General features: G+C 40.8%; 11 protein-coding genes across 15 annotated transcripts in view; 5 read left to right on the forward strand and 6 right to left on the reverse strand.

Annotated features, from left to right (window-relative positions):
* The first annotated feature begins 434 nt into the window (after positions 1–434).
* LOC117566118 (metallophosphoesterase 1 homolog) lies at positions 435–3,874 on the forward strand. Of its 3 annotated transcripts, none has more exons than XM_034245593.2 (4): positions 435–950; positions 1,017–1,521; positions 1,578–1,768; positions 1,977–3,874. In XM_034245593.2, exons 1-3 carry the CDS (start codon positions 532–534, stop codon positions 1,752–1,754), a joined length of 1,101 nt encoding a protein of 366 aa, XP_034101484.1. In that variant the 5' UTR covers positions 435–531; the 3' UTR covers positions 1,755–1,768; positions 1,977–3,874. The 3 variants fall into 3 exon arrangements, with proteins under 3 accessions (XP_034101484.1, XP_034101485.1, XP_034101483.1); XM_034245594.2 differs by having other exon boundaries at positions 1,578–1,756; XM_034245592.2 differs by having other exon boundaries at positions 436–950; positions 1,578–3,874.
* On the reverse strand, positions 2,365–6,847 carry LOC117566116 (sodium-coupled monocarboxylate transporter 2). Its single transcript, XM_052002982.1, has 8 exons — positions 6,339–6,847; positions 6,273–6,296; positions 5,060–5,154; positions 4,830–5,006; positions 4,576–4,735; positions 3,794–3,859; positions 3,674–3,725; positions 2,365–3,617 (listed from the first exon to the last, which is right to left on the reverse strand). The coding sequence occupies exons 2-8, from the start codon at positions 6,279–6,281 to the stop codon at positions 2,365–2,367; spliced, it is 1,812 nt and encodes a 603-aa protein (XP_051858942.1). The 5' UTR covers positions 6,282–6,296; positions 6,339–6,847.
* Positions 6,848–7,534: 687 nt separating this feature from the next.
* LOC117566115 (tripartite motif-containing protein 45) lies at positions 7,535–12,668 on the forward strand. The gene is made up of 7 exons (XM_034245586.2): positions 7,535–7,728; positions 7,785–8,914; positions 9,059–9,286; positions 10,208–10,435; positions 10,495–10,828; positions 10,883–11,031; positions 12,051–12,668. Exons 2-7 carry the CDS (start codon positions 7,799–7,801, stop codon positions 12,666–12,668), a joined length of 2,673 nt encoding a protein of 890 aa, XP_034101477.1. The 5' UTR covers positions 7,535–7,728; positions 7,785–7,798.
* A 49-nt stretch (positions 12,669–12,717) lies between these two features.
* On the reverse strand, positions 12,718–13,952 carry LOC117566120 (heterochromatin protein 1). The gene is made up of 4 exons (XM_034245595.2): positions 13,736–13,952; positions 13,459–13,581; positions 13,287–13,403; positions 12,718–13,225 (listed from the first exon to the last, which is right to left on the reverse strand). Exons 2-4 carry the CDS (start codon positions 13,558–13,560, stop codon positions 12,848–12,850), a joined length of 597 nt encoding a protein of 198 aa, XP_034101486.1. The 5' UTR covers positions 13,561–13,581; positions 13,736–13,952; the 3' UTR covers positions 12,718–12,847.
* Positions 13,953–15,335: 1,383 nt separating this feature from the next.
* LOC117566131 (DAZ-associated protein 2) lies at positions 15,336–16,037 on the forward strand. Its single transcript, XM_034245612.2, has 3 exons — positions 15,336–15,491; positions 15,548–15,606; positions 15,663–16,037. Exons 1-3 carry the CDS (start codon positions 15,473–15,475, stop codon positions 16,035–16,037), a joined length of 453 nt encoding a protein of 150 aa, XP_034101503.1. The 5' UTR covers positions 15,336–15,472.
* Positions 16,038–16,102: 65 nt separating this feature from the next.
* LOC117566127 (eukaryotic translation initiation factor 3 subunit I) lies at positions 16,103–17,548 on the reverse strand. Its single transcript, XM_034245605.2, has 3 exons — positions 17,409–17,548; positions 16,737–17,226; positions 16,103–16,675 (listed from the first exon to the last, which is right to left on the reverse strand). Exons 1-3 carry the CDS (start codon positions 17,409–17,411, stop codon positions 16,188–16,190), a joined length of 981 nt encoding a protein of 326 aa, XP_034101496.1. The 5' UTR covers positions 17,412–17,548; the 3' UTR covers positions 16,103–16,187.
* A 27-nt stretch (positions 17,549–17,575) lies between these two features.
* On the reverse strand, positions 17,576–18,601 carry LOC117566128 (protein SCO1 homolog, mitochondrial). The gene is made up of 2 exons (XM_034245606.2): positions 18,031–18,601; positions 17,576–17,966 (listed from the first exon to the last, which is right to left on the reverse strand). Exons 1-2 carry the CDS (start codon positions 18,452–18,454, stop codon positions 17,605–17,607), a joined length of 786 nt encoding a protein of 261 aa, XP_034101497.1. The 5' UTR covers positions 18,455–18,601; the 3' UTR covers positions 17,576–17,604.
* Positions 18,602–18,793: 192 nt separating this feature from the next.
* On the forward strand, positions 18,794–20,506 carry LOC117566125 (DNA-directed RNA polymerases I and III subunit RPAC1). Its single transcript, XM_034245604.2, has 2 exons — positions 18,794–19,046; positions 19,105–20,506. Exons 1-2 carry the CDS (start codon positions 18,910–18,912, stop codon positions 19,967–19,969), a joined length of 1,002 nt encoding a protein of 333 aa, XP_034101495.1. The 5' UTR covers positions 18,794–18,909; the 3' UTR covers positions 19,970–20,506.
* Positions 19,943–21,093, reverse strand: LOC127564989 (uncharacterized). The gene is made up of 3 exons (XM_034245607.2): positions 20,641–21,093; positions 20,193–20,582; positions 19,943–20,132 (listed from the first exon to the last, which is right to left on the reverse strand). Exons 1-3 carry the CDS (start codon positions 20,896–20,898, stop codon positions 20,037–20,039), a joined length of 744 nt encoding a protein of 247 aa, XP_034101498.1. The 5' UTR covers positions 20,899–21,093; the 3' UTR covers positions 19,943–20,036.
* A 611-nt stretch (positions 21,094–21,704) lies between these two features.
* Positions 21,705–22,793, reverse strand: LOC117566129 (uncharacterized). The gene is made up of 3 exons (XM_034245608.2): positions 22,403–22,793; positions 21,957–22,343; positions 21,705–21,891 (listed from the first exon to the last, which is right to left on the reverse strand). The coding sequence occupies exons 1-3, from the start codon at positions 22,652–22,654 to the stop codon at positions 21,796–21,798; spliced, it is 735 nt and encodes a 244-aa protein (XP_034101499.1). The 5' UTR covers positions 22,655–22,793; the 3' UTR covers positions 21,705–21,795.
* Positions 22,794–22,914: 121 nt separating this feature from the next.
* LOC117566124 (U2 small nuclear ribonucleoprotein auxiliary factor 35 kDa subunit-related protein 2) overlaps positions 22,915–24,558 on the forward strand; it is a 28,504-nt gene continuing 26,860 nt past the window's right edge. The window contains exons 1-4 of one of the 3 annotated variants that reach the window (XM_034245601.2): positions 22,915–23,149; positions 23,208–24,005; positions 24,126–24,229; positions 24,356–24,512. In XM_034245601.2, the coding sequence (XP_034101492.2) occupies positions 23,136–23,149; positions 23,208–24,005; positions 24,126–24,229; positions 24,356–24,512 (1,073 nt within the window). In that variant the 5' untranslated portion in view covers positions 22,915–23,135. Of the gene's footprint in view, positions 23,150–23,207; positions 24,006–24,125; positions 24,262–24,355; positions 24,513–24,558 lie in introns of those variants that run through there. The other 2 variants (XM_034245602.2, XM_034245603.2) reach the window with 2 other exon arrangements.

The raw sequence follows: 24,558 nt of genomic DNA on the forward strand, positions 1-24,558 counted from the left end.
AAGAAAACTCACAATTATTGTAAATGTCCTTGAATTATTTTACATACCACAACTATATACAAGCACAAATATTCGTTTGCTGACGAAATATTTGTGTAAACTTAAATAAATTCTTATTAATTACGACCAATGGGAGAGCAATTTGTTTTTCTTACGAAACAAACTTGCTGCGTGATTAACCAAAAGTGAGGTGCTGCTGCCCTGGCTTATCGAAATGGTTTACCAGCCCTGAGTTTACATTCGCGGTATCGCCGACTGATACAAATTTAATTATTTTTGTTTGTTTATATAATAACGTTACGCTATTTTGCAAATATGGTATCACTTTAATTTAGAAGGTATCGTAGATTGCTTGTGAACCAACCGCTAAAAGTTATTTGTCCTTTCCTATGAATCAAACTTGCCGCTCGCTATTTGGGCCCTGGCCTATCGATATCGTTTGCCAGCCCTGTAATCTTTTGTTTGCGTTTCTGCTGCATTCGCTAACTCGCCGGCAAGTGGAATTCTTATTACTATTATTGTTTTTGCAAAATGCGTTGGCTTTATGCCTGTTTTGTAATCTTATTGTGTGCGTTGATCTTTTGCGAATACGTTGCCGACTTTGTGGTATTACAAAAGTGCAAATGGCCCGAGATACGACGCAAAAAATATGTGGACGATCCGTTAAGGGCTATGATTATTGCCGATCCGCATTTGTTGGGACCACATCGCGGACACTGGTTGGACAAACTGTATCGTGAATGGCATATGACACGTTCTTTCCAGGCAGCATCTCGTTTGCTCCAGCCCGATGTGGTCTTCGTGCTGGGCGATCTGTTTGACGAGGGTGACATGGTCAGTGATAAGCAATTCCAGGAGTACGTTTGGCGTTATCTGCAGATGTTTAATCTGCCTGCTGGCATTCCGCTTATCAGTGTGGTTGGCAATCACGACGTTGGCTTCCACTACAAGTGAGTTAGCCTGGAATCTCTGTGTTATTTACAAATGTAATGTGTTCATTTCTCTATCTCTTTTAGAATGCATCCATTTTTCATGTCACGTTTCGAGAATTATCTAAACTACTCCAAGGTTCATCTTTACACCATCAAGCAAATACATTTTGTGGTTGTCAACTCTATGGCCATGGAGGGCGATGGCTGCTTGTTCTGCGCGGAAGCGGAGTCCGCTCTCAAGAATATATCAAGAACACTGCACTGCATGCAACATCCTCATGAGGCGGAATGTGCACGGACTCGTCGTCATCCTTACAGTCAGCCCATAGTCATGCAACACTTCCCCACTTATCGCATATCGGACCGGGTTTGTCGAGAACACGATGCACCCCATATTGAGACATTCCGCGAACGCTATCATGTGCTATCTAAAGATGCCACCGATATGCTGGGCGAGCTTCTGAAGCCACGTCTGGCGTTTGCCGGGCATTCTCATTATTATTGCCATAACATCAATCGGTTGGGCATCGATGAGTATACGGTAGCATCGTTTAGCTGGCGCAACAATGTCAATCCCAGTTTCATGCTGGTAAGCAAACGAAATCACTTTTATTAGACTTGATATTAATTGCACATTTTTCGTAGGCCACCATTACGCCGGATGATTATGCGGTATTCAAGTGCAAGATGCTGCCACAACAGTTTGTCTTTAATAGCTATGTGAGTGCTGCAGTTGCCTGCCTAGTGTTAATTGCATTCCAGTTGCGAAAGTATTTTGTGCGACGACGTCCAGCGACGGGAGCGGAGAAGAAGCACCACTAAGTGTAAATATATGAGTACGAAGTATTCAAAGTATTTTTGTGATTCACGGCCAAATTAGGGGCTAACATTTTAGGTAGCATAATGCTAGGATTGCTCACACTCATAAAAACATTTATCACATTTTTGCGGCATATCAATTAACAATTAACAAACGCAACAGCCATTTGCTGATATATAGTACATAGAAATATGTATGTATATTTATGAATACTTTTATCACAGACATAATGCTTGCTAAGTCCACACGGAATATACACACATCGGGAGTCTGCCGACAAACAAAACAAAAATGCCAAAGAAATTATACAAATGGTTGAACTGGATGCAAAGGAAACACAAATTAGGATTCAAAACTAAATATAAACATGATTTACATACATTATGAATGTGAAACTAAACAAAAAAAGGATATGCAGATTCATAGATTCCTGTACCTTGTTACAATGTGCGCGCCCATTTTTTGTTCTTGCAAAATCAAACTGCAATTTGTACTACTAGACTAAAGATAAATTAAGCTACAACTACACTTATAACTACACTCGATAATAGGAATATAATATTTTGGCTAACTACTTGCTCTTCTTTTTTGTGTGGAAGTGAGACGTATTGTCTATGATTGACCGTTCAGCAGGTTCGTTTGCGCCTGCGCATGATGATTGCGTCCCACGAAGCATTCCTTTGGCAAACATCTATGCAACACTGGCGATATCAGATCCGGATCCAGTGATTTCAGCTCTGTGGGTTTTGTGAACAGCGAGACAATGGCACCAACCACAATAACCGTAGCAACACCAATGGGATTGATCCAATGATATGATAGTCGATACAATGGAAACACTTGCTCCTCATCCACCCAAACGCTGTCGGGCAATGTGACATTCGCTGCACAGTTCTCCACGGACACTGGCAACTTCTGTGAATTAAGTCCACCCGCTGCTATGGTGATTTGTGTACCAAATGATATCCAGCCCGCGAGCAAAGCGCCAGCAATACCCCCTACTGCTGTCCCGATATTGTTGGCCCATGGCACCAGCATACCCAGCGTAAACAGACCAAACGTGGTGCCCGCAGCAATGGCCGTCATGGAGGTGCAGATGCTCAGAATGCCGCTCAACTGCTCGAGCACCAGGACCAGCGAGAGCGCCACCACGCCCAGCACAATGATGGACGTCTTCACAAGCACCGTGGAGGCGCGCTCGCTCGGCCGCATCTTGAAGCAGCCGCGCACAATATCCTCCAGAATGACCAGCGATGTGGAGTTCAGCACCACGGATAATGAGCTCAACGCGGCGCCAAAGATGCCCGCAATAAAAAGACCAGCAATGCCAGGAATATGCCCCACACTCTGCACCACATACAGTGGCAACAGCTGATCGTCGTGAGTGATGAGGCCCGCGCTCAATGGGTCACAATCCTGATACATCTCAAAGATCAGCAATCCTACATAGCAGCAAACCGAGACAAAGGCAGCCACACCAATCGTAAATATGGCCATCGATGCACGAGCCTGCTTTAGCGATGGCAGCGACATGTAACGCTGCACCATTGTCTGATTGACGGCATTAAACGACGTCCAGTATGAGAATCCGCCAATGAGCACGCTCCACACGGTGTGTCGCACATAGGGCGAAGGATCCGTGTTCGAGAATATCAAACGACCGCCCTTGGCAGCATCGCCAAACAGTTTGTCCCAGCCGTTGGCATAATAGGTGCCCAAGGCGGCCACAGCCAGCACAGAAAGGAACATTACCAGTGTCTGCCAGGCATCCGTGTGCACCACCGCTTTAATACCGCCCACAAAGGTGTAGAAGACACACACGATCACAATCACCGCCGATATCACATGCAAATTGATGCCAGAGACTAGAAAACGTAAAGAGAGTCAATTGAGATACTTTAAATGGCTTAAGCTCAGTTACCTTGGTTAAGAGCTATGGCCGGCACATAAACCACAAAAGGCAGAAAGAGTATCTGAAAAATAATAAATAAAAAAAGAATTATGAATTAAATATGAGAGCATATCTTCACCATTAACTCACCTCATCCAGAATGAACATAAAGGACGCGATGCTGCGTATAACCGAATGGAAACGCATTTCCAGATACTGCAAATGCAAAAAGAGAATACGAAACAATTAAGTAACCTATTTAAATAAAATCCACTTTGAAAATATCCGCTACAATTAAATCAACTGCTCTTAACCTTTTACTAAGTAGCAATACATCAAATAAACTCGACTTTGACGTTTACAAAAAATGTAGTATGCCAATTTATTGCCTGGACAACAACTGTCAAGTGCGAATCTAATTTACATTATTAATCATGGCAAAAATACTACGAGCTGTATACATACATTTATTGCCGACCAAAGTCCAATATTGAATGAGTCTTTGTGATGTCTTTGCTTAATTAAAATGTTTGCTACAATTGGCACCGCTTCTGTTTCCAGTGCAATGACGAATCGTAAGCTAATGAAAATTCCAATCGTGATAAACAAAAAATTGATCTTTGAATCTTTGTTTTCTATGAAAATACTCTCAAGACTTGGCTATAACTTAAAATCTTAGATCGTTAAATATTTTTAAACTACGATTGTAAATGATAAACTCAATAAATCATAATTTGAAGTACAGGTAAATCATGCCCGGCTTTATACGCTATTAAGTACGTACTATAATTTAATTGAATACCATTCAACGGCGGGCCTCTTATCATTTATTTTGATTTCCTTCAACAACCTATTATCGTAGCGTATATGTTCCACATTGGTTTCATACTCGCTAAGGGGTCATTAGGTTTATGAGGGAATTCGAGACGTACCTCATATGACGAGCCGACTTGAAGAGTTGCAAATACGGGAATGTAGATGTAGGAGACGGCAATTCCCTGCAGTATGATGGCAATCGCTATAAACCAGTATTGTGTGCCAAAATTGTATATCTCGGATGTAGTGCCCAGTATTGTAACGCCCGATACATAGCTGTGTGTAGATAATAAACCCCCGACAGTGAGATAAGTTTGGTATTATGAGAGTGATATAATTCTGCGAATAGTATATGAGTTTTTATTGTCACCTGGCTATCAGACTCATGGCAACTGGAAATACTTTTAGTTGTCGCGATCCCAACAGATATTCGCTCATCTTTTCTGAACCAAAGTCATGTTTTCGAGTCTCCATGCTGCTTGTGGTTGTAGTGCTAGTTGTGGTGGGTAGCGTTGGTTCTACATCGTCAATGGATTTCTTGCTCTTTCTGTTAATTATTTAATTAATGTTTTGTTAGAGAAAAGGTTTACTTCTTCTTACTTGATGCAGCCAAAGTAAATGCCTGTACCCGTGGACAGGACAATCATGCCCAGAAATACAATGTAGTCGACGCTACCAAATCTGTAGCTTTCCGCCTGTAATAAACCATTTATTTAATATGTGTTCGTATTTATAAACATGTATAGATAAGAAATAAACTTGTTTATCTCTGAGGAGGCGTCGAATGACTTGTATAAATTAGCTATAACCAGAATGATGAATGCGGTGTAGTAAAGGTATTTTCATATCAGCAAAATCTGTTCCAGTTTTATTTTATATATGAAGTTGACTTATAAAAGGCGCTGTTATTATTTGTACCCGACACTTAGATCATAGAAGTGTATTTTGACTTAATGCCAAAATGAACAATGCATGAAAAACATAAGGTCGTTTAAAAATAATTGGTTTACAATTTTTAAGAACTCAAAAAAGAATTTCAAAACTATTACTTCATAAAAAAGTATTACAAATTGAAATTTTTAAGTTTAAAAAGTTTTCATAAGTTAAATTAAATTTAAAAATTCTACATATTTTATTTTAAGATGACACCAATTTGAATTAGAATTTGAAAGTTTCAAGCCATATTTTATATTATATTTTATAATTATTATTATGATAATTCGAATTTTAATTGTATACTTATAGACAAGTGACGGTATTTCAAAGTCGAATATACTAAATTTTTCACTTTGTTTTAGAAATATGTTACGCTTATCTTACAGAAAGTTTATTTATGTGGAAATTAAATTTTAATAGTTGTAAAATTAGAAAAGGCCAAAGTCTAAAATTCCCTGCACTTTCAAATCGCAATATTGTTTGAAGGTATCAATAAATACACGTTGAATGGCCGATAATAATACCAGGTAATCCAGTGAGTTAGTGACGAGTACTTATCATGTGAATGAACTAAATTTTTGTTTTTTTTTTTTTTTTTTTTTTTGATAAACCAGACTGAGAACAATTCAACGACACGTTCGTATACATATCATATAGTATTTAGTTAGATAGGGCGGGCATAGGGCAGAAACAAAATCAGAATAAAAATCAGAGGGACTTTAACCTTTTGCGCAATGGACAACCAAGCTTTATCACGACTGAACTGAACTTTGGAGCTGATACTACGTAAGAACTTTGCATAATTTTGAAGGCAGATCTATGTATGAACTTACATACGTATGTATATTTGGAATACCGGCTAGTTAGTCATGCTTACCACTTCCATGCTGATTATTTATTCGCAAATGTCACTCGAAAGCGAAATGCGGCGCAGAGAGAAAAAGAAACGCCGCCAAAAACGCGTCAAATGCGAAAATAAAGATGAAAGCGAACACAGCAAAAAGTTAAGTTCCAATGGAAAATTTGTTTTGTAATGTTGTTTACACGCTAGCTGTTGCTGTTGTTGTAATTATCTAGCGACGCGTTACTGACACTGACCGATTAAATAAGATGAGAAGAGGCCTTACAATGTATTGTGTATTTGCAATTTGCACGCGTAGTTCGAAATTGCAAATGTTACCGCACTCGAAAATGCAGCCAAAAACAAAACTCAAAACGAAAGCGAAAACAAAACATAAAGACACAAAATAGAAAGTTGTTCACGTTGCTGGCCGCAAGTTCTGTGTCTACGTCTGTCTCTTGTTGTTGTTTGCCTGTTGACCGATTCTCAAAAAGCTAAATACACGCGTCACCCACACGGCGCACGAACGAAGCGAGCGAGATGTGATGATGTGCGAAGCAAAAACAACCGTTAACAACGTACGCACGCCGCCCGATGCCAAAATGCACTGAGGGCTTGCTCCACTCGAGCGCCTGCGTTGGGTCTGAGTGGGGGGCCGGCCACGACCACCAAGGCGAAAGCTCACTCTCCCGCGTAGGAAGAGAGTGAGAATGTGAGTGAGCGCACAAGAGCGAGCAGCAGCAACGGTTTTAATTTTGCGTAAAAGCTTCTACATGTTTACAAACACAACACCAATGAGAAGTGAGCGTGTGTGTGTCTGATCGACGTTTGAGAATTTTTGATAACAAAGAAGATTTCCTGCCGTTATAAATGGACGCATTTAAAATAAATAGCTAATAATACCAAATAATACTTATGCAATTGTAATGCATTTAAGAACAATATGCCAAACGCTTGAATTTCGGTTCGAAATAAAAGCCTCGTATTGTTAGGTCATAACAATCGAATTCAATAATCGAAATCGATAATGAATGCAAAGCAATTGATATTCAAAATGTTATCACAACTTGTAACGTATTTGAGTTATTAAACTATTTTATAGGTTCCCATATGACACTTAGTAGTTAATTGGAAACACATAAATGCAATCGCCTAGCAAAAATATATTTTCCGCGACACTTGTTGACAAGTTTAGAAATAACTAACTATTACCAATTGCACTGCGGGCGCAATAAACTGACCTAACAATTCTATTCCGCTGTGGAAAGGGTGTTAAACACAACTGGCCATGTCAAAGAGACTTGTCACAGTTGTAGCAAGCACTTTACCGCATGCATTTACATATCGTATTGAGTATTCCGAGTAATTAGATTAAGCATACGGCACGTTGCCTGCTCCAGCCATTTCTTTCATGATGAATGAACAGTTGGCAACGAAACGCGCAGCTGTCGAAGTGGATTTTCACTTGGTACTTGGTACGCTCAACTCACAGGTAAGAGAACATAATTTGATTGCATAATGTGTACGACTTTAGCTCCCTATCCCTAGTAAAATCTCGTGTAATGAATAAAGCGAGCGAGAAAACACAAACTCGGCAAACGAAACTCACCTTTAAGCGCGGTCCCAAGACATCATCACCCAATCACATTGACTATGAGCGTATACAGCCAGCACAAGTGCAATCCCAATACGCTGTCGCAGCTCCAATGTCAATCAAGGCTGCAACATCGCCAGCTGGCAAAATGCAGCTCAAATTGAGCGCAAGCAAAATTCGACTGCAACAACAAACCGTCCAAGTTGAAGGCACTACGGATGCTGTACGTCGAAAGTCGGCGCCTCAGCTCTTCAGTTTTACCATAGCGCCCAAGCTTGGCATGTCTACCGTGGGCGAAGCTCAAATGGTGCCACGTTTGCCCGTATACGAGCTGAGCCACTGCATCCGACGTTCGCGCACTCTCGGCTTGCCCGAGGCGAGGGTCATTCCGACCACCACGGACAGCAACAGTGAGCCAAGCAGCAGCAGCTTGACGGGCGGCAGCTCTACGTCACCTGAATCGCTGCTGGATAATGTGCTAAGCGGCGCCTCCTCCGTCTCAGTGCAAAGCAGCAGCGCCAGCGACATTACAGTGGCACCTCCACCACCACCACCGCCTCCTCCAGCACTAAAGTCACCGCTGCTGGCCAAACCCAAACGTGTGCTCAGTTTAAAGGCTTCTCCGGAGCTTCGCATCTCGCCACCTACGCCGGATAGTGGCGTTCAACCGGAGATTAGCACACTACTTTTGCCCGGCATGGAACCGTCGGATACACTCAATTCCTTGGCCTCCAGAACCAGCTGCTCGCCCTCACCTGTTGGCTCGCCCATGGTATCGCCCTCGAATAGCTTTCAGTTACGCAACGATGCCAGCAGCTGTGTGAGCATTAGTTATCCCGAGGATCTCAAGTGCGCCATCTGCATGGATGTCTACACCGATCCGCGTACGCTGCATTGTCTACACTCATTCTGTCTGCAGTGCCTGGCGAGTGAGCAACTGCGCGAAGAGGTCAACTGGGAGGATCGCTCCAGCTACAGTATGCGCTCCTCGACGCCTGAACTCGCAACGGTATCGCCGGCCCGGCAGCGCGGCGCCAGCTTCAGTCTGCGCAGCAAAAAGTCCATGGATCGCATGGTGCTACGGGTAAGTTGCAAAAGAAATAGGTAAATATATCTATTCAGCCTCTCAATTTATTTTGTCAGTTGTGGGCGGTACACAATTAATTAGATTACTCCAAAAATTATGATTATGTATACCTTTTATATTCCTTTAATGCTTTTTCTTCAGACCAAGATCGATGCCAAGAACTCTGCAAGCTTTGCCAGCGAAGCGGATAACATGCGCTGCATAGGCTGTCACATCTGTCAATATGTCACGGAGCTTCCAGCAGTGGGTGGAGTGCGTCAATTGCCGCAGAACTTTATGCTGGTGCGACGCATTGAGGCACTGCGTCTGCAAGCTGGCGACGATGTCATCTCGCGTGTGTGGTGCTCGCTCTGCAGCGATGAAATTAGCGTGAGTCTGCAAGTTTCATTATCATTAAGTGAGGTCACCTAACGGCAAACAATCTCTTAACGACATGTTATCTCGTTTAACGGCCACAAAAAAAACAAGTAAGAAAGTTACACTCGAGTGTGCTCGACTGTGAGATACCCGCTACCCATTTTTATTAAAGGCAAAATATTGCGGTATCATCTTCAAAATATACCGAAAATACTAAAAACAATACTAAAAATATACCAAATGGTATGTTTGGTATATCGATATAGTACACCATTCAAAATATACCATAGACGGCACAATATGCCAGATTGCCGGGCAAAGCAACTCAGACCCCTAGTAAGTAGGCGTTTTTGCCCATACAAAAGTATTTCTTTAATAATTTCCACAATTTTTCTTTGATCACAACCAAATTTTCAGGAATCATAACTACTACAGTAATTATTGTATATACCAAAATTCGTAGCTCTAGCTTTAAAATTACACTTGTTATTCGATTTTTTGATTTGCGGGGGCGGAAGTGGGCGTGGCAAAAATTTGAAACAAACTTGATCTGCGTGCAAACATAACAAATGCTGTCGAAAAAAAATTATAGCTCTATCTCTTATAGTCTCTGAGATCTAGGTGTTCATACGGACGGACGGACGGACGGACAGACGGACAGACGGACAGACAGACAGACGGACATGGCTATATCGTCTCGGCTGTTGACGCTGATCAAGAATATATATACTTTATAGGGTCGGAGATGCCTCCTTCTACCTGTTACATACATTTCCTGCCGGCACAAAGTTATAATACCCTTCTACCCTATGGGTAGCGGGTATAAATAGGAAAAATAATCGTATACGTATCATTTTTTGGATACCAATTGAAGCCGCTAAGTGAGATATGTATATGTCTAGTATAAAGTAATCACACTGTGTTCTTTTCTAGGCCACCTATCACTGCATCAGCTGCACCCTGAATCTGTGCTCGCTGTGCAAGGAGGCGCACGAAAGGCAGCGCAGCACAGCCAATCACCATCTGAGGAACATTATGGAGCTGCGACGTGCACGCAAGCAGAAGCAACAGCAGTTGGGATTGGGAGACAGTAGTCATTTGCTGTTGAAGTGCGGACTACATGGCTTCGAGCTGAAGGCCTTCTGTGTGCCCTGCCAGCAGGTGAGACAATCTTCCGCCCACTACGCAGCGTTTCTCCTCATCTATAGAATGTTTCTTAGCTGGCCTGCTCGGATTGTCTGGTGCTGCAGCATCGCAATCATCGCCACGAGACTGTTGCCAAGGCAGCAGTGCAGTTGCAGGTGGCCAAGCAGCTGCGAGAGGCAACGGAACAGACGCGTCCACTCTGCCAATATGCGGAGCATTCAATTGAGCGTCTCAACGAGATTGCACGAGGCATAAATGCCCGATGTGATGACATCCAGGCGCAGGTGGAGAGCTACATGAATAGCTACTTTGAAGCACTGCAGTCGCATCGCAACACGCTGCTCCAGCAAATTAGTCGTGCCCGAGAGTCCAAGATTGAGCTGATACTCAATCAGCAGCTAGAGCTTGGTAAGCATAAAATCTTATTTACAATTCTTTATTATTAATGCCTTAATCCTTTAGAAAAACGCACGCAGCAAGCGCTGGATGCCATGCGCTTTAGCCAGGAACTGTGCGATATTGGTGCCGAGGTCGAAATATTGAGCTTTGCTCGCATTCTGCTGCGACGCTTCGAGTATTGTCAGCAGTTCAAGCCGCCAGTGGATCCTAAGGTAAGAATCTATCATAATTTTAATAGATAAGTGTTATAGCAAAAGTTGAAATCAACCTAGCAAAAAAATAATATTTTTTAAAGAACAATTTTAAATAGTTTTGACAGAGTGAGATCCTGTAATTATTGGGTTGCCCAAAAAGTAATTGCGGACTTTTTAAATGAAAGTAAATGCATTTTTGTTCAAACTTAGAATGAACTTTAATCAAATATATAATTTCCATTTTGTTCGATAACCTTTTGCCATCTTCCCGGCAAATTTTGTATTCCACGCTCATAGAACTTCTGGCCTTTATCGCCAAAAAACTGAACCAAGTGCGATTTTATAGCCTCATCATTGCCGAAAGTTTTACCATTTAAGGAGTTCTGCAAAGATCGAAATAAATGGTAGTCTGATAGTAGTAGTCAAAATATACCACACCCTTCCAATCCCATGGCTCATCTTTAAGTGAAAAATCTCCATAACGGAATTTGCGAAACCAATTTTGACAGTCTTTCTTTTAAGGCTTTATCACCATACACATCACGTAACTTTTTAGCAACTCTCTCTGCGCTTTTTCCTTTACGGAAATAATAAAGTAAAATATGACGAAAATGCTCTTTTCTGGACTCCATATTAAAAAGGGCGCCAATCAAACAAATGTAAACAAAATTACGCGCACTTTTTTCTAAAGCAAGCTAATAGTAACAGCTAATAACTGACAAAAGAAAGAATGCAATTACAGAGTCACAAGCAGTTAAAAAAATTATAAACGCCGACTATATGAAAAATCCGCAAATACTTTTTGAGCAACCCAATGTATGCATTTATAGTAAATATAAAATAGAGTCCCAATTATCATAGAATTACAATATAAAATATAACTTGTTGAATTTATAAAACAAATTTGATGAAATTACAATTACATATAGTAAAATTGTAAGATATATTAGTTCTAAGTTCCCATTTGACTCAGATTTAAATGTTTTCACTAAAAAACAGACGAACTTTAAATAAATTATTTATTCCGAACTTTGCAGATCTCTGACTCGCTGCATTTTCTGTCAAAGATTCGAGCGCCCGCCACCAAGGAGCAGAATGACATACCGCTCTACGGCATCATCACCATGCAGACGGTGGAGCCCACGCTCTGCACGCTGCAATGGGAGGGCTTCTCGCAGTTGCGACTGCACAGAACAGTGCAGCTAATGCTGCTCTCCAGGGATCGCGATGGGGTTGCCTTGTGTCACGGTGGCCTAGAGATCAATTGTATGATCAAGTACAAGGAGTTGAATGCCAAGTTTCTGCCCATCGATGTGGCCGATCATCGCGACGGCACCTACAGCATCGCCTTCACTCCGGACACACAGGGCACCCTCATGCTAACTGTCAGCATCAACGATCGTCAGATTAAGGGCAGTCCATACACCTTCCATTGCCGGCAAGTGCGTCCACACACCGGTATCTATCACTGCTGTGCTTTCTGTTCTGGCAAAGGGAACAAGAGTGTAAAGTGTTCATGTGAAGGACGCATGCCAGGCTACAGTGGCTGTGGCCATGGACATGCCGGACATCCTGGGCGGAGGCATTGGTCCTGTTGCGGCAATGTGCTCGAAAACTCCGAATGTAATGTGGCTAACAAGCTGCTGAACTCGTAAGCAGCATATTGTCAACATGTGGTGAACAGATTGGGACGTCGAAAGCGTGTAGGGTATACTTTAAGACATGCAGTTTATTTCAACATAGTTTATTTTTTTTGTTGTATGTTGTGTGAAACTTAGAGAATATAATGTAAGCGGACTTCAAAATGGGATGCTGGAAATGCTGTCATGTTACTTCAATCCTCGTTGTCCGAGTACCACGAAAGACGCTCCTCGTAGAAGCGAATGACCATTTGTGGGATTTTTACATTCGCCACTGTCGATGGCACCATTTCCGCTTGATCCACGCCCTTGAATTGAATGAGGAATGTGAGGCGCCCATCATTATCGGATGCGCCCAATATCTTTTCAGCCTTGAGGCCACGATCGAAGCCAGTGCCGCCAGCTGGTACTAATACTTCGGCACGCTTGGTTTTGCTAGCTGGACCTGGGGGTTCCTCGGATTGGCGCTTGTTGTTGCTGCTGTTATTGGTGGTGCTGGGAGTGGATGAGCTCGAGGCATCCTTATTCTCGGCAGTACTGCCGGGACGATCTTTTTTAGCCGTTGCATTAGCCTGTCAATGATTATACATTACGCTGATGCAACATATAAGAAAAAAAAACATCTGCACTCACCTCATCCTTGCGCGACAACTCGTATTGTTGTATTAAATCCTGGCAGTCGAGATTGCCCTCGGGCTCCCAAGTGTTTTCTGTTTCAGCATAACCCTTCCACTTGAGATAATACTCAACCTTAAGCGGAATAAAATTAATTCAAATGAACATATTAGTTTTGTGTAATACGAACCTTTCCTTTGCGCACGCGACGGTCGAGAATCTTTTCCACGGCATACTCCTCCTCTTCCTCCTCTTCACCACCAGAGGATTGCGGATCACCCCTTTTAGACATTTTACTTAAAATTTAAAAGAGCTGCATGCAACAAAAAAAAGTGGCGCAGGTTTACAAATATTTTTGCATGTATGTGTGAATGTGAGTATATTTATACATTAACAAGAACAGAAAGCATAGTCCATGCAAATTTTAAACACGAAGATTATGCACATTTCTGTAATGCAACACTTACCACAAACACAATTCTGTTTATAAAACCGACAGATTCTTGTTGGCTTTTGCTTGCCCAAAACCGATATTGAAAAAATTAGAGAAAAAAGTGCGCGTTCTTGGGATAATGCCGCTGCGAATTAGCGTTGCGCTCTTTCCGATAAAGTATGCAAAAAATGCTACACCAATTAGTGCTGGTAAACGTCTCAATGACAATTATCGCGATTTTTGTACTATTATACCGTAAACAGCATTGATATACAAATACTGAAAAGTACCAAAAGTGACTATACTTTTTGAAAAAAAATATAATATATAAGGGAATGAGAATTGAAGGATATCAACAATATAACTTAGTTTAGACGATTTAATATGTTATTGAACATATAATCAACTAGCCATTTGAAAATATTTATACCAATATTCGATATAAAGTGTAACCAGGTGGTCATTCTATGTATGTACGTCAAGATAGCTCCGCAACTTTAGCGTCACATAACAAAATATCGGATAAAAAAAACATTTTATTTTCGTCTTTTTACGTAATATTTAGTCTTAAATTAAAAAATTTAAAATGCAAAACTATAGAAAAATAAATTATCTTTCTGCAAGTTCTGAAAATGTGAAGAATAATTTGATGATAGCGTTAACATAGTGTTTTGCCGCTAACAGTGGTCAAGTAAACTGCAAAATTATGATTTAAATAGGAATATAAAATTGCGTATATTTATTAATATATAATAAATTAATATATATGCAAATAGAGTATTTAAATGTAATGTTAAATTATAGTTATAGTTGTTTCATTTAGTTATTTTCTGCAAGTATTTAAAGTCCCGCCAAAGTCCAAAGGGTGTTATTTAACACTAAAGTCTTCCGATTTGAGTCGTCTCTGGCCTGACTGGTTCCAGTTACTTAATGCACCTGCGAAATGAACTTGTTTTTGCGGGTTAACAAAAGGGCAATTTTCTCAAAAACGGCCTAAAGGATTTCAACCAAAATTGCCACATATCTTCCTAATAGTTGTATCTACGAAAGTATAATGTGAGCTATGGCCGACAAGAAAGTCAAAAAATGTTATGGTCATTAATCACAACATTGATTTGTTGTGCTCATTTTGTATGGGGCTGGAGCTGAGATTATTGCACTTTTCCCGAAATATCTCGAAAACGGCCTAGAAGAAATTTATGATTTTTTGAGGGTATATTCATAAAACAATACTCTATAACGTGTCGTAATTTGGCTGATTTGGACGACAACTCGTCAAAGCCGAGATATTGGCAAAAATGTTGCTACCCCAATTTTTCATTCACGATTTTACTGCATGCAATTTGACGAACATGGATTTCATAGAAAGATAATTTAGTTTTCTATAGTTTTGCATTTAAACTTTTTTAATTTAAGACTAAATATTACGCAAAAAGACGAAAATAAAAAGTCTTTTTTATCCGTTATTTTTTTTCGATATGTGACGCTAAAGTTGCGGAGCTATCTTGACGTACATTGATTTACCAAATTTTTCACCACCTCTATATTGAAAATATAAACATCTAGATACATTTTTTTTTTGTTTGCTTGTTTTGGAAAGTTTATTTTTATTTAAACACTTAATGCTTCAACAATTTCAGTATCATCGAGAAGGAAGGCAACTTTTGGCAACTATGAAATCATCGTTATAAATATCGATACCTCATCGATATTTCTCGATCTCTAACAAATAAATCATAATTTGTGAAGTGATAAAAATAAACAAAGAAAAATGTCTCAGCCCAATGGAGGTAAAGAATAAGATTATTTCCTACCACAACTAATTCAAAACGACTTCTTTCCACAGAAAAAACCTCTCAGCCAAGTGCGCCGCATTACGATTTTCAGTATGACACGAATTCTATGGTTTGTATGATGAAATTAAAGTTAACTAACATTACTATAACTTGTTTTTTACGCAGAGAGCACCACCACCAACATATGAACAAAGTCAACAGCAACCAATGAATTACGCACTGCCGCCGGCTCAAGCACCCCAATTCTACCACCAACCTCAACCACAAATGCCCAGCAATCAATATTATGGAATGATGCATCATCAACAATTGCCACAAATGATGCATCATCCTGGTCTCGGTTATGGTTATGGACCCAGCACATCAACAGGTGCACCACGAGTGTTGCAAATGGATTCACGTGCAGAGCTGCGCACCACAGCAGCAGGAGCAGTTGTTGTGCCACCGCCGCCTCCTGGTTGCTTGCCAACTCCAGCTCAGTTGGCTGCGATGCAGGGACAACAGGTTGTGGTGCAGCAGAAGAAGCGTTCTTTCTTCTAGATAATCGAATCTATACCTCATTAAGCTTTATGTACATGTTACTCTCTTAAATTAATAAACGATAATTCGTCTTGTTCTCGCGTATATTTGAAAGAACATGTTGTTGCTAGACGCTAAAAAACTACTTGGAACACTCAGGAACTTAGACTACTACTCGAAAAAGTTCTCAAAGTATGTACTATCAAATGTCTGGACACGCACAAAACCATCTTCACCGCCCGATGCATAGCTCTTGCCATCCGGATGGAAAGCCAAACTGTTGATGGGACCAAAGTGACCCTTAAGACGGGCGAATTCCTCTTCGTAGATTAAATGGAAGAATCGTGAATCGAATTTCCCTGCCTTTGTGGACGTTGTGGTCACCTCCATAGCATCTTGACCACCACCCAACACCACATGATCCAAGATGGGACTAATGGCAGCCGAATTAACAGGTCGCTCAGTTTTGTACGACTTCAGACACATCAGCGATTCGGAATCGAAGAGTTTGGCTGTGGTGTCCTTGCAAGCGGTGACAAACATGGTACCATCCTTGCTCAGCTGCATATCATTGATGCCAGCGGTATGATCGGTGCCCGAATCCACGACCTTCTGTCCCTTGCGTATGTCCCAGATGGCAATGTTGCCATTGTCGTGACCTGTAATTAATAAGATTAAGATTAATATTGATATCTTAAATGATATTAAGTCTTGTCTAGCCTGTTATGATGGTCTCATCTAAAGGTCCCCACAACATCGATGTGATCTTGGACTCCACCATAGGAATGCGCAGTGTAGGCGCCTGCTCCGACAATGTTGAATCGGCATTGCGCACATCAATGATGAACAGCTCACAGTTCTGTCCCATTGCCTTGTCAGTGGAATAAGCCGCCTGATTTCCCGAGAAACTAAAGTTGCTCGTGCGCACCGAAGATTTGGCCGCAATCGAAGCAATCACTGAGCCGTACTCCACATCCCAGATCTTGGTGGTCATATCACCGGCACCAGTGATAAGCTTGCGACTCTCCCAATCCACATCCAGACACCAGACAGCGCCCTGATGTCCATCATAGGTTCCCAGACGTTCGCCGTTGAGGGAGTACCAAACATTTGGTTTCTGATCCTTGGAGCTGGAGAAGAGCAGATCACCCTCGCGATTGTATTTAATTTGCGTTATGGAACGCTCGTGGCCTTGCAGCATCAACGGACGCTACAAAAATAAAAACGTATGTTAACACAATATTTATTTGCAAATAAAATTTCAGCACGAAGCACCGCCTTTTTTTAGGTTATGTTTGCCGACTGCAGCACAAAAATTTCGCACTATTGTTGCATTCATGTCAGCATATGTTAAAATGTCAAACGCAACGTGTTTATAAATTATGCACACACCATTTTGTAATTTATTTAAGATTTATTGCAAGAAAACAAAACAATTTCTGCAATATCCACGCAGCACAAACGTCAAAAAGAGCGAGCGAATTACAAGCTAAATACAGGGTTGTTATATTGTGTGTTTGTGTGATGCGCTGCTAACTCGATACAAAATAGAATATTTTTAACAAAAACAGTCTGGCAACGCCAGCGCTTAACTAAACCAGCCCTTCTTGTTTAAAGAATTCCACTTGGCGATGTTCACCAAAATCGATGCCACACACTGATCCTTGTCCCGATTTTGTCCATAGTAGTCTACAAATTCGCCATCTGGATTTACCAGGTACATAATGATCGTGTGATCTACAATATAATCGTTGTCCTCGTCGCGTGGTCCGGCGCTAAAGTAAACTCTAAAAGCTTTGCAGACATTGCGAATTTGATCCACCGTGCCTGTTAACCCAAGCAATTTAGGTGAAAATTCCTTAACGTACTTGCCCACCACCTCTTTAGAGTCGCGCTCTGGATCAACGGTTATGAATATAGGCTGAACTTGTGGTGTTTGTGGTGATTGCTCTGTAATCGAATAATAGGCATTCAATTGTTATTTAATTGGGAATTTATTGTTTGCCATACGTACCAATTTCATTGACAACCAATGCCATCTTTTCCAGTTCGTCGGGACAGATGTCAGGGCAGTGAGTAAACCCAAAATAGATTAAAAGCCACTTGCCTAGAAAATCTTCCGATTTGCGCTTCTGACCATCGGCATCAATTAATTCCCAACGTCCGCCAATTGCTGCTTTGCCCAATTGCCGCTTACGTTCTTTGAGCAGTGCCTCATCCTTTTCGCTCTTAACATACAGCATAAAGCCCAATCCTCCAGCGCCTATCGCACCAATCACAGCCAAACTTTTCCATGATATGGGACCTTTCCCTTTCGTGGGATCTTTTGCTCCGGCTGATAAGTACCGTTGTTGCTGTAGCGTTTGGAGTTGGTTGCGACAGCTCAATTGCGTCCAGCGCTTACAGCTGCCCACTAAACGTTGTAGAGCGCGCGACATGTTTTTGTTTTTAATAAAACTTTTACGTAAACGCTGCGCAGCTGGAGAACAAATTTCGCCGGTCTAGCAGAGGTGGAGATATGTCGATGGCACAATCAGCTGTCAACGTTGGCAGCCCTGCACTATCGATATATAGTGCTAAATATAAAATTTCGCAATTTGTTGCTAGTAGCTAGAGGTGTCAAAGTAATATGTAATAATAATAATAATTTGTTATGAATAGCAATCAGCACAGTCATCGCCCAAATGAATACCTTGTGAGCATCGTTAAATACTATAAATACAGTATATTTGATAATTCTATTGGCGATATATCACTCGATACTGCTATCGATGTTTGTCCACATCTAATTGGCGGCGAGCATCTCGAATTGTTTTGACACCACCACGTGCCGAGCGAATCGTTATTTATATTTAATTAGTTTGTATTATTGCTGGATTGTAAGTGTATAACAATGCCAGGTAACACAAAACAGCCACTGCTCTATTTGGAAGAGTACAGACTAAAGCAAGATCCACAAGATTATGGTCTGGCCGATGAAGTCTTTAACATGAGCGCTTTCAAGAGCAAACTGCAAGTGGTGATTGTCAGGTGAGTTTTTGATGCATTTTGTCAATTACAAATTAATTAATATATGTATTTCTTGTAGGAATGATGAGGAGCAAGGCTTGGAATTTGATTTAATTGGTGTTTATCCAGCCATTGCCAATGCTTTTCGGCGCTTGATGCTAAGCGAGGTACCCAGCATGGCGATTGAAAAGGTCTATATCTATAACAACACCTCGATTATACAAGACGAAGTGCTGGCACATCGTATGGGATTGTTGCCGCTCAAGGCGGATCCACGACTCTTTGCCTATCGCACCGAAGAAAGCACTGAACAGGGCACAGAGCAAGATACGTTGGAATACGAACTAAAAGTTAAGTGCACGCGTCGTAAGGACGCCACCAAAGATCAGTCGAACTTTGATGATATCTACAAGAATCACAAGGTGTATTCGGGTCATCTGAAGTGGCTGCCCAAAGGCAAGCAGGGACAAATCTACAGCGAGAGCAGTGTTAGCTGTATACACGATGACATTTTAATTGCACAATTGCGACCAGGACATGAACTGGATTTGCGTTTAATCGCTGTGAAGGGCATTGGCAAGGATCATGCCAAGTTTTCGCCTGTGGCCACCGCTTACTATCGACTATTGCCGCAAATCACGCTTAACCGAGAGGTCTCTGGCAAAGACGCCTATTTGTTGCAAAACTGTTTCTCGCCCGGAGTGATTGGCATAGATGAGAACGATTGTGCATATGTGAAAGATGCGCGATACGACAGCTGCAGTCGGAATGTCTTTCGCTATCCGCATTTGTCTGATGCTGTCACTATGGCGCGTGTGCGGGATCACTACATCTTTAATGTAGAATCTGTAGGTGCTCTGAAGCCTGAGGTGATATTTCTGGAAGCTGTTAAGGTGTTGAAGAAGAAATGTCGCGCATTTATTGATGAAATTGAGGCAGAATGAGCCGCAAAAGTTAGTTATATTTGTGAACATTATTAGTAATAAGAGAAATAACCGATTAGCATTCTAATTAAAAACTGAGTTTTGCTTTACGCTTCAGAATCTTGAGACGAAATTCTGTTAATACCACTTGTAAACGTTCCTGGCAGAGCAGCGCATCTTCCAACTACAAAAAGAGTAATGTTAACTTGCTGGATTGATTTTAAAGTGAAAACATGCAACTTACATCCATGTGATTGAGTTGCAATGAAACACTGTTGCCAAATAGATCAAATTCGCTGATGATGTTGTCATCCATTATAATTTCATCATTCGTCTCGTCCATTTTGTATTCCGGCATCAACATCTCTTGTTTTATGTTTTGTTCGTGTTCGTGCTCGTGCTCAATCACCTCTTCAGTTATCTCGTACTCCTGCTCGAAGCCCTCCTCGTTCCCCAACAAATCTTCTAGTATGGAATCGTTGGAGCACGCATCCTGCTCGATTGGCGGCTCCGGGGGATCAATCTTTTCGACCTTGATGCGTTTCACCTTTGGTTTCTGCTTTGCTGCAAAAAATTTTGGCGGAATTGGTTTGGTCTCGACTCTGGCCATAATTTGCTGTCTCATGGTGGGAACCTAATTAAGAGATGCGAAATTTAGTTATTGGGACATTTGTAGTTTCATTGAATTTTACCCCTGGTATGTAGGATTTCATTGCCTTCTGATGCTTCACGGCATTGTTGTGTTGTTTAATGGATGCGAGACGCGCTAAAACATTCGCATCGCATATTTTACAGTGGGCCGAATAACCGTCGTCTCCCCGACAAAGCCATGGTGCGAACGATGGAAATCGTTCCCAATCCTCACGATATTTCTGATGGTACAGTCTGCGCACTTTGTTGGGAGCCATGGTTTGCTTGGGTGCTATGTCTTGTGGACCGACTGACAACATTATTATTTTTTTTTTAAGTTGAACTTTTAATTATTTATTTGGTGTTATCTTTGAATTATATTGAGCGCCAAATTTACTGTGTTTCGCGTATTTTATTTGGTAATTATTTTTAGTATTTACATACACATATGTTTGAGAAAAAATAGACCACGAAAATTGCAGTGCGACCGTGTTCGACAGCCAACGCGTCAATAATAACATGAAAGTGAGCTGATATAAAATTTCCTAAAATATACCAGAAAATCAAGCTGTAAAAGCGAAGGTCACTGACTTTACAGCTGCTTTCACCGCAAAAACAGTTGAAATGCATAAGGTAAATTGTCATATCAAAAAAGATAAAGTATATTTCCTAATCAGGTTATATTATTGTTGCTGGCGTATGGCAAAATTGAAGAATAAAAGTTAAATATGTATGTGTTTATTGTTATGTTAACAGCAGACTGCTACATACTGTAATTGGATTGGTCACACTATGTCCACAAAAACCAATAGATAACAGAAAGCTAAGGAAATGTAATAAGTTTGCAATATATTCTTATAAAGATCAATAATAATTTGTACTTTTGTTTTCTTATTTTGTATTTCAATTATTATTGCACATCTCCAAAATTATTGAATAAATACCATGTTATAATATATATATATATATATAGCTGTTGTTATAACAGCTGTTAACTTCATATGGAAACATTTCCCCTATTTGGTCACACTTGAAGAACATAAACAAATGAGACACAGTCATATGTGAATTTAATTATATACAAGAAGTTCAGAAAATACTTTAATAAATTTCAAACAAAAGTGCTATTATATTTTATTACTGATTTCAGATAATTAGCGTTTTAACAAAATACATACATTAATATATGTACAATATATGCTAGCCTTAAATAAAAATTAAAAACTGCGTTTTGCTTTACGCTTTAGAATCTTGAGTCGAAATTCTGTCAACACAACTTGAAGTCGCTCCTGACAAAGTAATGCATCCTCAAGCTGCAATTCAAATGTAATTTTTAAATAAGTATTAAAATTGGGAAAAACACTCAACTTCAACTTACCTCCATGTGATTGAGTTGTAGAGAAAGACTCTTCCCAAACAAATCAAATTCGCTGATAATGTTGTCGTCCTCGAAATTTTCCTCGTTAGTTTCGTCAATTTTAAACTCATGAATTGTCTCAGGTTTTATGTTGATCACCTGCTCGCCCACCGAATGCAAATACTCTGGCTCGATGTCATCCTCGTTGCCCAACAAATCCTCCAGTATTGAATCGTTAGAACAATTGTCTAGCTCCATATCCATTTCTGGAGGAGGAACAGGTGAAGTAGGATCAATCTTTTCCACTTTGATGCGTTTAATTTTTGGTTTTGGCTTGACAATAACAGCTTTCTGTGGCACAGGTTTCGAGGACTCATTCTTCAAATTCTCGGTCTTCATGTTTTCAATCTATATTTGAAAACCGTTCGATTGTCAATTTAGACTTTGCAGGTGGCAGCTTTGCTTACCTTTAGGCCCGGATTATAAGATTGCATTGCCTTCTGATGCTTCACGGCATTGTTGTGTTGTTTAATGGATGCGAGACGCGCTAAAACATTCGCATCGCATATTTTACAGTGGGCCGAATAGCCGTCGTCGCCTCGACAAAGCCAAGGTGCGAAAGATGGAAATCTTTCCCATTCTTCACGATATTTCTGATGGTACAGTCTGCGCACTTTGACAGTAGTCACAGCTTGTGCTGGGGACAGATGGCTGTTCATTTTTGTTTTGAACTAGCGCCAAGATTACGGCTTAATGTGTATTTTATTTGGTAATTCTTCTAGTATTTACTTATAAAATAGACCAGATGTTGAAGTGCGTCACCTAATGGCAACACGGCAATAATCACAAATGAGAAGCAAAGATTTCTTAAAATACCAGATATACCTTAGGCTTGACGTAAAGTCGAAGGTCGCTGACACTGCTGATTAACAGCTGAATATAACAGCAAACTAAAATGTTAACTACAGTGTAAGTTAACAAATGTTTTGGACATGATTGACAAAGTTTAAAGTAAATTTAAGAAAACATACAAATATCAAATGCGCAGTTGGTGTATATATTAAATACACCATGTGTGTTAACAGCTTATTACATATAAATATATATCTATTAATATATAATAGCAAATGAGAATGGTATGCTGTTACGTGGAACTTGGTCACACTCCGCGCACAGGGTGTTTCAATTGACTATACTAAAATGCCGGGTGAGCGGTAAGTTTGCAATATATTTGGGTTGTAAATGTTTTTGTAAATAATTAATCCAATGTAGTGCTTGGCGAAAGATGTTAAAGAAAGAGCAAAGAAAGCGCCGTCGACAGAAATATGCACGTGAGAATGAAAAACAACAAGAGGAAGATCCCGAGTATCAGCAATGGCTGAAGCAGCAAATGGAACTGGAAGAATTCCAACGATTAGCAGACGAACGCGTACAGCAGGATGAGGAAATAGAGTGGCTGCGTCGCGAGGCACTCGCACAACGTCAGTTCCGCGTAGATGCGGCTCAGCTGCGCCAGCAAGAGATGGAAGCCGAACGCTTGCGTGTCCGTCAATCCGAAGAGTTGGCTGCATTGCAGCACGAGCAGCATAGGCGGCAAGAAGAGCGAGATAGACTGGCCACTGAGGCAGCTGCGGAGTTCGATGCAATGATGCAACGCATGCAGGAGTATATGGATAACGCAGAGCAGCACACTCCTCCCTCTGAATTACGACGTGTGGTTGAAACGCATCCCGAGGAGCGTTTATGCGAATTCTTTACGCGCACTAATTGCTGTCGCTTTGGTCAGGCGTGCACCTTTAATCACCGTCGTCCGATGCTATCGAAAATCATTTTGATTCGCCACTTCTTTATACATCCATTGCTGCAAGTTGCAGACACAAGAACTGAGTATGCCAAGTCTGATGAGCACTTGGAGTTAACAGATCATGACTTGCGTGTCGACTACGATGAGTTTTTCAAGGACGTTGTTGGAGAACTGGAAAAGTTTGGCAAAATTGTAAATTTTCGTGCTGTTCGCAATACGCTGCCCCATCTCCGGGGCAATGTTTTTGTCGAGTACGCTCAGGAGCGGTAAGTAAACTTATCTATATATTCTGTATGATGAATAAGGCCTAGGAGTTTGTAAATTGTAATTAGCACAGCTTAAGATGCAGTTCATACTAATTTAATATTTTTATGTACATTTTCTAGCTTTGCATTGCGTGCATTTGTCAATTTGCAGAGTCGTTACTATGCCTCCAGACGGCTTAATGTTGAGTTCTCCAATTTGAACGCTTGGCGTGGCGCTATTTGCGGTACGTGAACCGCTTTTGAAGAGCTGTATCCAGTATCCTTTGCCAAACACAAAAATTAGACTTTATATTTAATGCTATATCATAGTTCTTTAGATTAAGCTCTATCAAACTTGTTGCTTCTTTAAGGTTTGTCCTTAACACGCAAATGTCCTAAGGGTTACAGCTGTGGGTATCTCCACTTATTTCGCAATCCCAACAATGTCTTCAATGTCAACTTGGAGACACATACCACTCCAAGCAGTGTTCGATCCCATAGTAATACGCCCAGATGCAGAGCACCTAGGTAAGAAGTTTTAATTGCATAAGTAAATCTACATTTATTTAAAGTT

This window comes from Drosophila albomicans, chromosome 2L (assembly GCF_009650485.2).
Source record: "Drosophila albomicans strain 15112-1751.03 chromosome 2L, ASM965048v2, whole genome shotgun sequence".
NCBI lineage: Eukaryota > Metazoa > Arthropoda > Insecta > Diptera > Drosophilidae > Drosophila > Drosophila albomicans.

Bases quoted from the DNA above. Each gene is read 5' to 3' on its own strand.
- LOC117566115 (XM_034245586.2), top strand. From the start codon at position 7,799: ATGAATAAAGCGAGCGAGAAAACACAAACTCGGCAAACGAAACTCACC. The intron at 10,436-10,494 runs GTGAGACAATCT...AATGTTTCTTAG, and splicing joins TCTGTGTGCCCTGCCAGCAG to CTGGCCTGCTCGGATTGTCT. The intron at 10,829-10,882 runs GTAAGCATAAAA...TTAATCCTTTAG, and splicing joins CAATCAGCAGCTAGAGCTTG to AAAAACGCACGCAGCAAGCG.
- LOC117566127 (XM_034245605.2), bottom strand. The intron at 16,676-16,736 runs GCTAGACAAGAC...TATTAATTACAG, and splicing joins AGATGAGACCATCATAACAG to GTCACGACAATGGCAACATT.
- LOC127564989 (XM_034245607.2), bottom strand. From the start codon at position 20,898: ATGTTGTCAGTCGGTCCACAAGACATAGCACCCAAGCAAACCATGGCT. The intron at 20,583-20,640 runs GTAAAATTCAAT...TCTCTTAATTAG, and splicing joins TGAAATCCTACATACCAGGG to GTTCCCACCATGAGACAGCA. The intron at 20,133-20,192 runs GTAAGTTGCATG...CTCTTTTTGTAG, and splicing joins TGCAACTCAATCACATGGAT to TTGGAAGATGCGCTGCTCTG.
- LOC117566129 (XM_034245608.2), bottom strand. From the start codon at position 22,654: ATGAACAGCCATCTGTCCCCAGCACAAGCTGTGACTACTGTCAAAGTG. The intron at 22,344-22,402 runs GTAAGCAAAGCT...TTTCAAATATAG, and splicing joins CTTATAATCCGGGCCTAAAG to ATTGAAAACATGAAGACCGA. The intron at 21,892-21,956 runs GTAAGTTGAAGT...TTTGAATTGCAG, and splicing joins TACAACTCAATCACATGGAG to CTTGAGGATGCATTACTTTG.
- LOC117566131 (XM_034245612.2), top strand. The intron at 15,607-15,662 runs GTTTGTATGATG...TTTTTTACGCAG, and splicing joins AGTATGACACGAATTCTATG to AGAGCACCACCACCAACATA.
- LOC117566118 (XM_034245593.2), top strand. From the start codon at position 532: ATGCGTTGGCTTTATGCCTGTTTTGTAATCTTATTGTGTGCGTTGATC. The intron at 951-1,016 runs GTGAGTTAGCCT...TATCTCTTTTAG, and splicing joins GACGTTGGCTTCCACTACAA to AATGCATCCATTTTTCATGT. The intron at 1,522-1,577 runs GTAAGCAAACGA...CATTTTTCGTAG, and splicing joins TCAATCCCAGTTTCATGCTG to GCCACCATTACGCCGGATGA.
- LOC117566128 (XM_034245606.2), bottom strand. From the start codon at position 18,454: ATGTCGCGCGCTCTACAACGTTTAGTGGGCAGCTGTAAGCGCTGGACG. The intron at 17,967-18,030 runs GTACGTATGGCA...ATTCGATTACAG, and splicing joins ATTGGTTGTCAATGAAATTG to AGCAATCACCACAAACACCA.
- LOC117566116 (XM_052002982.1), bottom strand. The intron at 3,860-4,575 runs GTACGTCTCGAA...TTGCATTTGCAG, and splicing joins AAGTCGGCTCGTCATATGAG to TATCTGGAAATGCGTTTCCA. The intron at 3,618-3,673 runs GTAACTGAGCTT...TACGTTTTCTAG, and splicing joins GGCCATAGCTCTTAACCAAG to TCTCTGGCATCAATTTGCAT.
- LOC117566120 (XM_034245595.2), bottom strand. From the start codon at position 13,560: ATGTCTAAAAGGGGTGATCCGCAATCCTCTGGTGGTGAAGAGGAGGAA. The intron at 13,404-13,458 runs GTTCGTATTACA...ATTCCGCTTAAG, and splicing joins GTCGCGTGCGCAAAGGAAAG to GTTGAGTATTATCTCAAGTG. The intron at 13,226-13,286 runs GTGAGTGCAGAT...AATCATTGACAG, and splicing joins AGTTGTCGCGCAAGGATGAG to GCTAATGCAACGGCTAAAAA.
- LOC117566125 (XM_034245604.2), top strand. From the start codon at position 18,910: ATGCCAGGTAACACAAAACAGCCACTGCTCTATTTGGAAGAGTACAGA. The intron at 19,047-19,104 runs GTGAGTTTTTGA...TATTTCTTGTAG, and splicing joins CTGCAAGTGGTGATTGTCAG to GAATGATGAGGAGCAAGGCT.